This window comes from Antedon bifida, chromosome 1, assembly GCF_963402885.1.
Source record: "Antedon bifida chromosome 1, ecAntBifi1.1, whole genome shotgun sequence".
Taxonomy (NCBI): Eukaryota; Metazoa; Echinodermata; class Crinoidea; order Comatulida; family Antedonidae; genus Antedon; species Antedon bifida.
Window position 1 is genome coordinate 4372813 of NC_136226.1, and position 12176 is coordinate 4384988.

At 33.7% G+C, this 12176-nt stretch overlaps 2 protein-coding genes across 2 annotated transcripts; both read right to left on the reverse strand.

The window, feature by feature from the left end:
* Positions 1 to 872: 872 nt before the first annotated feature.
* LOC144838334 (Golgi reassembly-stacking protein 2-like) lies at positions 873 to 8272 on the reverse strand. Its single transcript, XM_078693675.1, has 8 exons — positions 8043 to 8272; positions 7659 to 7739; positions 7130 to 7345; positions 6793 to 6879; positions 6333 to 6463; positions 2912 to 3074; positions 2387 to 2621; positions 873 to 1360 (listed from the first exon to the last, which is right to left on the reverse strand). The coding sequence occupies exons 1-8, from the start codon at positions 8103 to 8105 to the stop codon at positions 1095 to 1097; spliced, it is 1242 nt and encodes a 413-aa protein (XP_078549801.1). The 5' UTR covers positions 8106 to 8272; the 3' UTR covers positions 873 to 1094.
* Positions 8273 to 9900: 1628 nt separating this feature from the next.
* On the reverse strand, positions 9901 to 11148 carry LOC144842163 (C-C chemokine receptor type 1-like). Its single transcript, XM_078698596.1, has one exon. The coding sequence runs from the start codon at positions 11146 to 11148 to the stop codon at positions 9901 to 9903; it is 1248 nt and encodes a 415-aa protein (XP_078554722.1).
* Positions 11149 to 12176: the final 1028 nt, after the last annotated feature.

The window sequence follows — 12176 nt, forward strand, 5'->3', positions numbered from 1 at the left end:
ACTAATTAATAAATATATATTCATCTATCATAAGATGAAGTTCATTTCAATCCAAATATTCAATGGAAATTTAAAGCAATAAAATGGTCTAGATTATGATAAGAAATGAGGAAATTATTGAAAAACAAAAACAACACCAATTTGGGTTATATAAAAAATATAAACGAACAATGTGAACAGAAATACTAAAATGTCTATATATATAGTAATTTTTTCCACTACATTTTCAACATTTGGCTGCTTAGAATATTCAGATGAACAACATTTTAAATGCATTGAAAGTTTATTATCAGTCAGCTATATGGGAAGCTACTAACATGATATAATCATGAGCGTATACTATGCTACCTTAACAAAATTCATTTCAATGAAATAACGCTCCACTTTCCTAAATTTGACACATTTTTCTCCTGACGTACCCATCACCCATTAGATTACTCTAGAGTAAGAATAATAATGTCATGTAATATGAATTCACATGTATACATTTTATCCCTCAAGCCTGTTTTCTACCAGATGAATTTATTCGCAAATCAAAGGAGTCAGTATATAATCATTTGTATTCATATTTCCAACATCCAAATCACTTTCTGCGACAAATGTTTACTTTAGCAAACAGTTTCTATTTTTTGCAAAGAGGAAAATTGCGCAACCAATCAGGGCTCAGGAAACGTTTATGAGCACTCATGCAAATCAACAAATGCATCAAAATGAAAATGCTCTTGTAGTGGAAAATAATAAGGGTGGGTGGCACAAATTGTTTCATTCGATTCGCACGAATAAATTTAGCTAGTGGGAAAACAGGCTTTACACTTTATTCAACTATGTAGTTATAATACCTCCAACTATTACTCTAGATTCAATCCTAAATATTTTTGTTTTTAAACCACATTTATTGTATGCCATTTTGTAATGTCATATTCAGATATAATAAGATTAAGTTGATTTGGGATAATACTGCAACCATAGAAGTATATTAAAGACAAATGCATTTATTTAACGTAATCAATCACATGATTATCAACATTTTCAAGTTTTTATAATATTCCTTGCTAGTATTCGTCTCACAAATGTCGAAATAAAGTTTAAAAATTCTAGGAGCTCTCAGTTTGAGCTATTAATGGTAGAGCTGCCGGGGCAGCCATCGTGCCTCCACCAGCGATAGCTGTAGGCAGCGAAACTGGTGGGGGAGGTATTGTTATGCCAGCTGGTAGTTGGGGTACTGTAATAGACGAAGGGAAACTGATGGGAGCCGGTGCTGTTGGGGGAAGTGATGAAAGCGATATAGGAGGGAGTGATACATTTACGTTCGGTAAGCCTGGTATGTTTGATAAGCTAACTGGAGGCAGTACACCTGAAACTAAAAAAGAACAATAAAATAATATTATTATTCCAGTTTATAGTTATAGCATTATAACCAAGCAACATCTTTGATCTTATACTGTACCCTTTTCACAATTAATAACTAATTAGAGTATTTTTACTATTAATAACTAAAAGAAAAACACTTAAAGGAACGACATTTGACTGATCCATCATAGAGTCACTTTCAAGCTCAGTTAAAGATATTACAATTGAAATAGATACAATAGCCCAATTATCACATACTGTAGTATGCTCAACAAAGTAAAGAGGTTACCACATTGTGAATACAGATACAGTGAACGGTTGTATTTGTCTAATGACGTACAGTACAACATACCACAAACAATGCAATCAAATTTGTTTTTACATTTCTTGAGAGTTCTACTTCTAAATAATGGTCCTTTAAGTGCTGTGCTAGCATTCTTCCACAACAATGTGTTGGTAGAGGCTTCAGCATAAGAAATATATGCCCTTTGTTACAGCATACAGTATGTGATAATTGGCATATTGCTAATTCAAACTTTAATTTGTGTTAATAGCAATATTATCTGGTGGAATGAATAATGAGGATGGTATAAGACGTCCTTTCCTTTTAAAGCATTATTTTTCTTTTAGTTAAAAACTTGAAATTTAAAATTGTACAGGTGGTATTTATTTTTTCTTCTGGATATTTTATTGTTTTTACACACTTTTATTAGGAACTGTTAGGTATAGTTAGGTAGGTACACTATGATGCGCTACATTCTGTATTGTACAGTACTCTATTGTGATTGGTTCTAACCATAAGAAGAAAAAATACTTCTCACTAGGGTATATGTTTTCAAATTCCTTACATGATTTCTCCCTTTTGACAAAATCGTTTTCACACTACACAAACCTGGTTAAAACTTGTTACATGTTTACTATTTGGAAAATATGTGGATCATGTGAAAAGGGGTTTATGAAAGCTAATAAATGGGTGATAATACAAAATAAGCAACTCATCTGAAAGTGTACTACACTATGTGAACATTTTACTCACCAGGCATTTGTTGAGGTGTCGTAGTAGGCGTGTACACACTCCCACTGTATGCAGCCTGAGAGGGTGTAACCGGTACAGTTGGTTGTCCTGTCGGTAGTGCTGGGTTAATGGCGGGTGTAGACATCTGGGTGCCTACACTGGTGACGGGGGCATTTGCAGGAGTGCCTGGGGTAATATTCAAGGTAGACATGTCTTTTTCTACACCACTTATATTTGGAGTGGATGCAAGTGATACCTGTAAATGTATATTTTCATTGAATAAAATAAATTATTAATACAACATTTATGACCCTATAATAATAATAATTTATATATTTATAAAGTTCCTAAAGTTGTGAAACCTAAAACTATTTAAACTAACTATTTAAATCGGATCTTAAAAATGTATTTATGTAATATTATATTCAATATTATCATAAACCACCAAAACGTAGCATAGGAAGGCGCTATACACTACATTATAATGTGATGCACAGTAAAAATTCACCACTCTGAAAATAACGTAAGATGACCTGATGAACTTACCTCTGAGAAGCCATCGGGTGGTGAAGCCGTAGGGGTGTTGTGCGGGACTTGCGTCTGAGCAGGAGACTGATGAAGGTGCTCGGAGAAGTCAAGAGACTGGCCTTCAGGAAAGCGACGTGTTGGTATTCTATGTAGGTAACCATAACCTATACCACAGCCCAGACTAAAAATATAAATGCATAACCATAATTAATGAAAAAACATGTCAAAGCTAAAATTCATGCATACAAATTACTTGATGATGATAATGATGAAAATCTGAACACACATCTACAAGCTGTGGTTCTGTGAAATGCATCATTGCAATTAAAAAACATTAAAGTAACAAAAATTTAATGCATAATAATTTACATCCAATAATAATGAAGGACTATCTAAACATGAATACTGTATCTAAATATCTACAGTTGTATGCAAGTCGAATCCAAGATATTAAACGTATTTTGGCTTATAACTTGACTTTTAATTAACATAGCAAATTAAAAATGGTTTTTATACCATAGTCCAGTAAAAGTATGGTTGCACCTAGAACAATTAATTGCAACAGAATTTCTTTTTTTCTGGTTGATATGGTCCAAATTAACATCATATCCAAAGTTTACCAAAATCGGACATCGGGAAGTGGGTTCATTAGCATAAATTAAAAAGGCCGCCATTTACCATTTTGAAGTCTTGTATATTATCTCCTTAACGGTTTAACTTATAGACCACCTACTGTAAGTGCATTACGAGTAGTTATAAATGTATAGTTTACATTAGGCCTATAGATTATCGATTATTTTTTTCTAGACCACCAGCCGATACGTAGGCCTACTCAACTGTATTAATACCACCTATTTACATTGATATATTTAGTTTCCTCAACAAATTGCTGTAAATAAATATAGATAGAGCTATCAGGGGCGGTCGCAAGACTAAGAGGGTTGCCCAAAGACTTCAGGGCTGTAGACACTGAGTATTTCAGCAAGCAAATTGTTAAATGACACCCCTAGATGGCCGCAAATGGTACTCTCGCACGTAAAATTCATGATAAATTTGTTTCTGTTCAATGCGAACGTCACGATGAAGGTACTTTTGGTACGGTAATACATTCTAATAACTGTACTCAATTAATGTAAATTAATTATCAATTAATAATTTTAAAAAGTTATACAAAAAATATGAAGCTGTTGCTATAAATATATTGAGCGAAAGGTTAAATTGTATAATTTGGAATTTTAATTCATTTAAAAATGCTAAATAAAGTCAGATGTTAAAACCACAATTACCAAAAATTCATTTTTATTTATCCACTATAAACTTTACAAAAGTGTTGTTTTAAACCACACTCCAAATAAAACAAAGAAAATAATGATAGGACATTTGCAGAAAGAAGCAAACTTTGCTCTGCTACCTGTATAACACGGTTCAAATTTCGGAACGTCTATAAATTACTACGGAAATTCGGCCTAATATTTATGAACGTACGGAAATGAAGATAAATAGGGTACTACACGCATCGGAAATACAAAACTATACGCACAATTATGATTTGGCCTAAAAATTGGCCTTAGATTATGGAAAGCCCCCGGCAAAACGCTATAATTATGGACAAATCGATTATTAGCCTTGGCAATATGCCTAATATTTAAAAGGAATGAATATAGGCTATATTTCGTTTGTCGATAAATTTTTGAATTCATGTGTGAATGATTGATCCATTAGAGGTAATCTGTGATGGCTCTAGTAACACTGCTATGCGTGGGTACTTTGTGACTAACGTAGTATGCTACATACACGAGCCTAGATAGGGAAGATCTGTACTGTCGTTCATTGCGAGAGGAGGGGGAAGTCCGGTAATGTGTCATGAAAAATGTAACAAGTCAGAGATGAAATAAAATCACTAACATTTAGCTGATTGTCGTTGTTTTAGTCGTCGTCAGAAGTTTATCGACCGACATCTATTTCTCATGTGTAGTAGAGCGTTTCTTTGATTGAATAGTGTTGTTTGTATTATAACACAAGTTCATTTTGGATTTTCAGTAAATTACCAATGGTTTATTCAAAGTCAAACTGTAACTAATCCCTCACTATTCATTCAAAATGTTATTGTTATACTACTATATTGTTGAAAAATGGATTGCGTGATATGAAAATGGATTGATAGTAAAATGTAATAAAGATACGTTCTTATCTGGTTATTAGGTATTCATGCTCTGATGAAGCAGAGGATTATTTTTGTAGCGTTCCATTTAAAATAAATTTTATTACAAAGAAATATTTTGGTTGTGAAGGTCGTTTTAACAATTAGACTAATATCAAAACATTCAACAATGATAAAAAGAAACATAAGTGTGTGAAATGTGAGCACGTACCATTCAGCGGTTTCGGAGGAGATACGTAAAATTACTAGACAAATTTAGTAGCAGCAATATATATATATCCACCAGTATACAGTAGGCACAGCTATGTACAGATACATTCAGCCATACCCCACCGAGAGTCTGTCCAATCGAATTGGAACAATACAATGAAAGCCCCAGTGGCCTAATGGTTAGAACATCTGCATATCAAGCAGAAGGTTCCGGGTTTGAATCTCAGTTAGGGCTTTCTCTCATTCTCACAGGTTTCGTCATTTTTATTGTTTCTAATTAATTAAATTTCATTATATCACCGGGCGGATTAGAATTTATTCTGTGCCTATATATATATATATATATGTGTGTGTGTGTGTGTGTTTAAAATAGGCGTCATATTGGATTTCAACATGGCGGCTGTTTACAACTTTAATAACAATATATTTGGAATCCTCAGTCTCACAAACATAGACATCGTTTTTAACTTTCTATGTTACTTATAAGTCAAGTTATAAGCCAAAATACGTTTTAAATGGTGGCCATCTTGGATTTCAACATGGCGGATGAAATAGAATATTTACAACTTTTTAGTAACAATATATTTAGAATCCTCAGTATCACAAACATAGGTAAAGACATCATTTTCAACCTACTATGTTACTTAAAAGTCAAGTTAATAAGGCAAAATATGTTTAAAATGGCGGCCATCTTGGATTTCAAACATGGCGGCTGAAATAGAATATTTACAACTTTAATAACAGTATATTTGGAATCTTCATATCACAAACATAGGTATAGACACCATTTTTAACTTGCTACGTCACTTAGAAGTCAAGTTATAAGCCAAAATAAGTCTGAAATGGCGGCCATTTTGTTTTTCACATTTTAAGGGTGAAGATCTAAAAATTGAGCCGGGTAAACAGCAGATTTGAATTCAGCACCCCGAAATTACCCTAAAACACATGTTTTTTTGCTTTTAACACGAAATGCCTACAGCATTTCATTTTTCTCAAATCTGGACTAGTCTAAAAGTTTATGATGGAGATACAGTATATATAAAAAAAAAAAACATTTTATTGCATTACCTTCCTTCTCCTTGCCAATTTGCATTTGGTGTGATCGTAACTTCTCTGCAGCCATCTGTTTCGGAATTGTACAAATACAGCTTTAGAGGGCGCCCTTCATGGCTTTCAATTAAAGAAAACAAATCCTCCGACTAAAAATTAATAACAAAAATATATTTCAGTTAATATTAAATATAATCATCAAATGTCCAAATTTTTAATTATATCACTTGACAGAAAATAATTATCAATATACACATGTCAAAACATTGAAGTATATCATTTTGGGGTGTTCACTTATTAGGGTGTTCTCTCAATAGGTTGGTCATACAGCAGCGTTAAAACACATGTTGCCATTGGTTCGTTTCACAGGAAAGTGTTTCCTGAATAGGGGTGTCCCAAAGGAGTGGTCCTACTCTTATGTTTTGATGCTACATTCAATTTTATTCAGGGGTAAGCCCCATCATTAAGGGTTACTCACCTCATGCAAAATTGAATCTGCACCTATTATGTAATCTGTATTGGATCTAAAGCCTGCCAATGATGCTGGCGAATTTGGCTGCACATCCTGCAAAGAAAAACAAGATTAGGGCTAGCATCTAACTGGCCTGATAGAGGCATCACATGTGACCTGTATTACAAATATACAAGAGTAGGTTGTCGTTCTATAGCAGACTAATCATTATTGGCTGGCAGCCAATTTAATTAATCACAAGCGCTTTTCCCTTTTCAATAGCTTAACCCTCTCCAAATAAATCTATTCTAGATACAGTGTATTTAAGTACTCTTGTTCGGAGACTTGTGTCTGTCTAACTTACAAGTACGTGCCAAACATTTTCATTGGCTCCTTCAAAAGAACAGAATCGAATGCTGACACCAAGGAGACCCTGACCGCCCCATCTTGCACCCCAGCGGGTGCTAGGGGTCAGTGTTACTTCCCGCACTTTCAACGACTTGCTGCTATAAACAAGCATCTTTAGAGGGCGCTCTTCATGGTCTTTTAGGATTTTTTTCAAGGTATCATCATCTTTATCCTGTTAAAAGATCAAAACAGATTTAATAAAAATTGAAAAATTAGATGAGAAGTACCAGGATTTACTGTAGTATGCCAGAATTTAATATTCCGGTATGTAATAAAGGTATCCGTTTTATTTACTAGAGTTTACAGTACTACACAAATGGGTTAGGGTCAGTATATGTGTATTCTGCATTATCAACAATGGTTTTTGTTGTAGGCTAGATCAAATACAGGTGTGTATGGTGCAGTGTATGTAGGTATACATAATTCATCAAAATAAATTACTCCAATAACGATTATCTAATATACAAAAAGTTATTAAAACTCACAAGTCTTGAGTTTCCGATGGCAATGATGAAATCGAAAAAAGCCTCCAGACCAGCTTTATGTCCTGGGGAGTTTTCCTGAACCTAAAAAAAAAACTTAACTTGTAATTTATATGTAGAAGTAGGCCTAGGCTAGGCCTATTTCTATTATAATAGGCCAGGCCTAGCCTAGCTAGGCCAGGGAGGTTAGACTCAGTCAGCAGAGCAGGACTAATTGTTGGAATGCCTTATCCTTTCCACTGGGCTGGACCAGGACTGGGCTTATTTATTTAAATTAAAAATACAAATAGCCTAGCTAGGCCTACTCTGTAGGCTAGGCTAGGCCTAGTTAGGACAATCGAATCGGGGCTTGTGGATTATTTGTTTTATTTATAATAAAAGGCCTACCCGTAAAACATGATATCCTTCGGTTCCACCACCAGGTACTTCTGCACTAGCTGTTCCACCCATAATACTTAAGTTCAATTAGTTCATCGGGTAAACAAACAATAAATGTTAAATTATCATTTGCAGCTAACCAGCAAACGACTCGCTAGCGTCCACACAACAGCGGTATATGTAAAGTACGAACCGACTCACAACTCACTTCAGCCAAAATCGCACCTGCCGCTGCTTCTTCGCCGTTATTAAAACTTTGTGATTGAACGTGGCACAGGGCAAGGAATTATGGGATATGTGCCGGTTAGATCGATTCTTTTCGATATGCATGGATGATCACAAAAAGTGGAATGCAAACTCTTCTTTTCCAACTTTTGCATTCTTAATAAAAAAAAATGTTAATATATAATATAATCCTTTTTGCAGGATCGTTTGATGCAGTAAAAACAATTGCTGCCAGTAGGCCTACTTTTTGTCTTATTATGTAAGTTCTCCCACTTTTAGTTTTACTTCTTCATCTTTTAGAATATTGTTGTTTTTTGTGTTGTTGTAGTATAGGCCTAGTGCTTATCTGTGTTGGTGCAATTTGTCTGTGTATTTTTATATTTTTATATAGGCCGATTATGATATGCCAGTTTTCAAAACCAATTTCTGTTAATTTTTAACTGGACAAATAAAGATACTATGACTATGAGATACAATACATTGCACGTAATAAGTGCTAGCTATACAAATTGAACTGACATTTTTAGTCGCTCGTGTGCAACGCGACTCTAAGTTCACTATGTCGGTCGGTTGGTCGGTCGGTAAACACTAACTTGAGCACGCGACTGCAGCCATGTATATGGCCTTGTTTTTCTTCTCTCTTTTTCCATACCCGTGAAACGAACATATTTTCTAATGTTAAACATTGTTTTATAAGCTATATAGTACATTCATTTTATAACCATAACATTGTTTGTATACATTTTATACCTACTACCTAATTTAATCATATTATTGACATTGTTTTTGTAATCATTTTTTTTCTAAATATCAATGTTATAAACATAAATTTTGTACCGTGCCAAATTGCCAATGTAAACATTGTTGCTCATTTTCAACATCATTACAAATTTCACATTAATAACTATCGGACATTTTCCATTTTTTTTTAATTTTCATGTGACAAAGCCACCTTTATTCACCACTTAAATAAATGATAATACAAAGTAATAAATAATAAACATGGTTACATTTTAAAAAATGAATGATAAAATGATAACAAATTCTGACAACAGAGCAAAGTTATAAACAATAATAAAAAGTTTCAGTTAATTTTTCTATCGGATGCCATCTTATAAATAATATATGTTTTCTGCAACTTTAACTGCCGGAATGTATTTTTCATGTTATAATATTTCCATAATTAATAGCCTACACTTGTTGGTAAAATTTATGTACAATTTGGAATTTTAAAAGGGTACCATGTAAAATATACACAACTTTGTTTTTTCTACATTGATTCCAATCAATTAAGCTATTGTAAAATTGGTTTTCCCATTAATATTGTACATTTCGTCAGTAAATGCGGAATAAAATTGTTTGACCTTTATATTAATTTGTAGGCCTAACTTTACATTTTGTATTGTTGTGTATATAAGACAATTGGGTTTCTAAACCACTTTCCAGCTTCTTCTCTCCAACAGTTGAGTTATTTAATTTGTGTGCTTAAATCTAGATAATATTCCCTCTGTCTTAATTCTTGTGGATTCAACCAAGATTTACAAAATAATGTTTTTTTTGGTAATGTAGGATCGATAATAATTAGTATTTAGTGCAGGATTGTTGATACAGAAACAGGACCAGTATTTAGTAGTAACGGTATTTAATGTAGGATCGCTACTATAGTGTCGCTATTCAGTGCAGGATTGTTTGACGTAGAAACATTACTTGCTGGACCAGGAGGCCTACTTAATGTAAGAGTTCCTGTACTTAATGTATGATCGATTGATGCAGAAACAGTAGGCCTGTTTACTGCTCTACTACGTGTATCCATTAACTTTGGTGATAAAGTAGACATATCCGATACCTCACTTGAAGTTGCAGTGCTAAGATTTGGACATGGTAATGTCGAAATACGGAATACTTTAAGGAATTCTCGCCTGTACGTCGGGTTTGTTATGTTATAAATAACAGGGTTAATAGCTGAATTTATGAGAGATGTTAGTAGAAATATATTAATCAATTTCCTATCAATTTCTAGTTCTACAAAACCAAAAATATTGAGAAGCACAAACGAATTTAAAGGAGCCGTCAAAATGACGTACACGGAGACGGTAAGTACGACACATCTCAACGCTTTCATCTCGTAATTCATCCGGTTACTTGCCGCTTTTTTCAGTCTCTTTGATTCTTCAACTGGTTCCCGTAATTTCAAAAATATGGCTCCATACATCCAGATTATCATTACTATTACAATCAAAGTCAAACAATTGTCAACAATATCCAAAATGTCCAACAAATAACAGGCAAAATCGTCATACAAACAATTTGTACAGACAGTCGTAGTATTAACAATTCCGTTTGTCATATTTGGCCAGGGAAAATCAAGCTCCTCTTTAGTACCGGACCACAGAACACGCGCTTGATAAACTAAAATGACCAACCATATGACACCACATATCTTTATTGTACGCTTTGTGGACATATATATGCGATATTTTATTGGTTTTGTGATGGCCAAATACCGTTCTACAGAAATTACGGTAGTGAAAGTTGACGATAACTGATACGTAGCGTAGGTTGCAAATGAATGGACTTTGCAGTACCCAACCGAAAACATTGAATTGTCAAAACTATGGTGAAATGGACTATCAACAACAGTAAGCAACAGAGTTGGAGCTATCATCAAAAATAGCGTGTCGGATATAGCAAGGTTTGCTAAGTAGATATTCAAGGAATTACGCAGGTACTTGCCACAAAGTACGTACACAGTCGTTATATTGCCAACTATGCCAGTAAGTACAACCAGTGGTACAAATATATATATTATATATAGATCAATATCGCTATATAGATATAGTTTCATCTCTTCTTCCCATTCTACAGATTCGTTCTTTACCATGACTGCCATCACATAAAACATATGTTTTGTAAAATGTATAGTATTAATAGCTGTAAAACTCGAATTAATAAAGTTATGTTTAGTTTTTAAACAAAATTGACTTGAATAATACTTCGTTTATTGTTCTTTCCTGAGATAAACAATGTCTCCTGTCATGCCAATGCGTCCCAGTTTTGGCCTGAAATGCATCCAGTTAAAATATTTTGCGTAACGAAGAAATAAAGAAGTTAAATTTACACTGGTTGTCTGTTACCGGTTGCAATCTATGTCTATCGATTGACAATTCGCGAGCCGAAATTAAACATATTCATTGGTAGGCTGGCTTTGTATTTGGAGATGTTCAATGGTTGTCGAGATGCGAATAAATGAAATGAATATCATATTTAAAATTAAAAATCAATTTAATATGCATGACTAATGTAGGGTAAGGTCTCATAATATTTAATTGTTTAGAATGTTTATCTCTATAGCCTTGTAACAGCTTTCCATATATGAATATCAATTAATTACATAATGTAAAGTATTTTAAGCTGATATTAACAAATGACCATATTGTGATGTAATTCAGACCCGCTCATGGACCATAGCGGAAAAAGTTTGGATAAATGACAAAAAAATAGATTACAACATGTTTGTAACAGTGGTTTGAGCGACAAGAAAATTACTCAGCTTATCTTTTGCAATAAGGGGAGGGTTATTGTGTTTTTGGAAATTGTACTGTGAGTATTATACTAGTAATAACAATAATAATTATTATTGTAGGAAAATGTGTTGTTATGTTAAACTTATTGCTGTTTAAGGTTTAGTCTGTGTTTAGTGTTTAGAAGTACAACATGGTTACTGATGTTTCCAATTATAATAATAGCAAGAGTAATCACAGAGTTGTAATCTCCGACAAGATTATTATAAAAGAGAAAAAGGATCAAGAATCGTGATAAAGATCCGTTTGAGCTGACGTACGCCCTAACATTCGTAAAATACTAAATGCTCCAGAGGTGGGATCCTGATCCGGATTGCCTACAAAATATAATGGAGTT

Bases quoted from the DNA above. Each gene is read 5' to 3' on its own strand.
- LOC144838334 (XM_078693675.1), bottom strand. From the start codon at position 8,105: ATGGGTGGAACAGCTAGTGCAGAAGTACCTGGTGGTGGAACCGAAGGA. The intron at 7,740-8,042 runs GTAGGCCTTTTA...TTTTTTTTTTAG, and splicing joins AAGGATATCATGTTTTACGG to GTTCAGGAAAACTCCCCAGG. The intron at 7,346-7,658 runs GTGAGTTTTAAT...ATCTTTTAACAG, and splicing joins CCATCGGAAACTCAAGACTT to GATAAAGATGATGATACCTT.
- LOC144842163 (XM_078698596.1), bottom strand. From the start codon at position 11,148: ATGGCAGTCATGGTAAAGAACGAATCTGTAGAATGGGAAGAAGAGATG.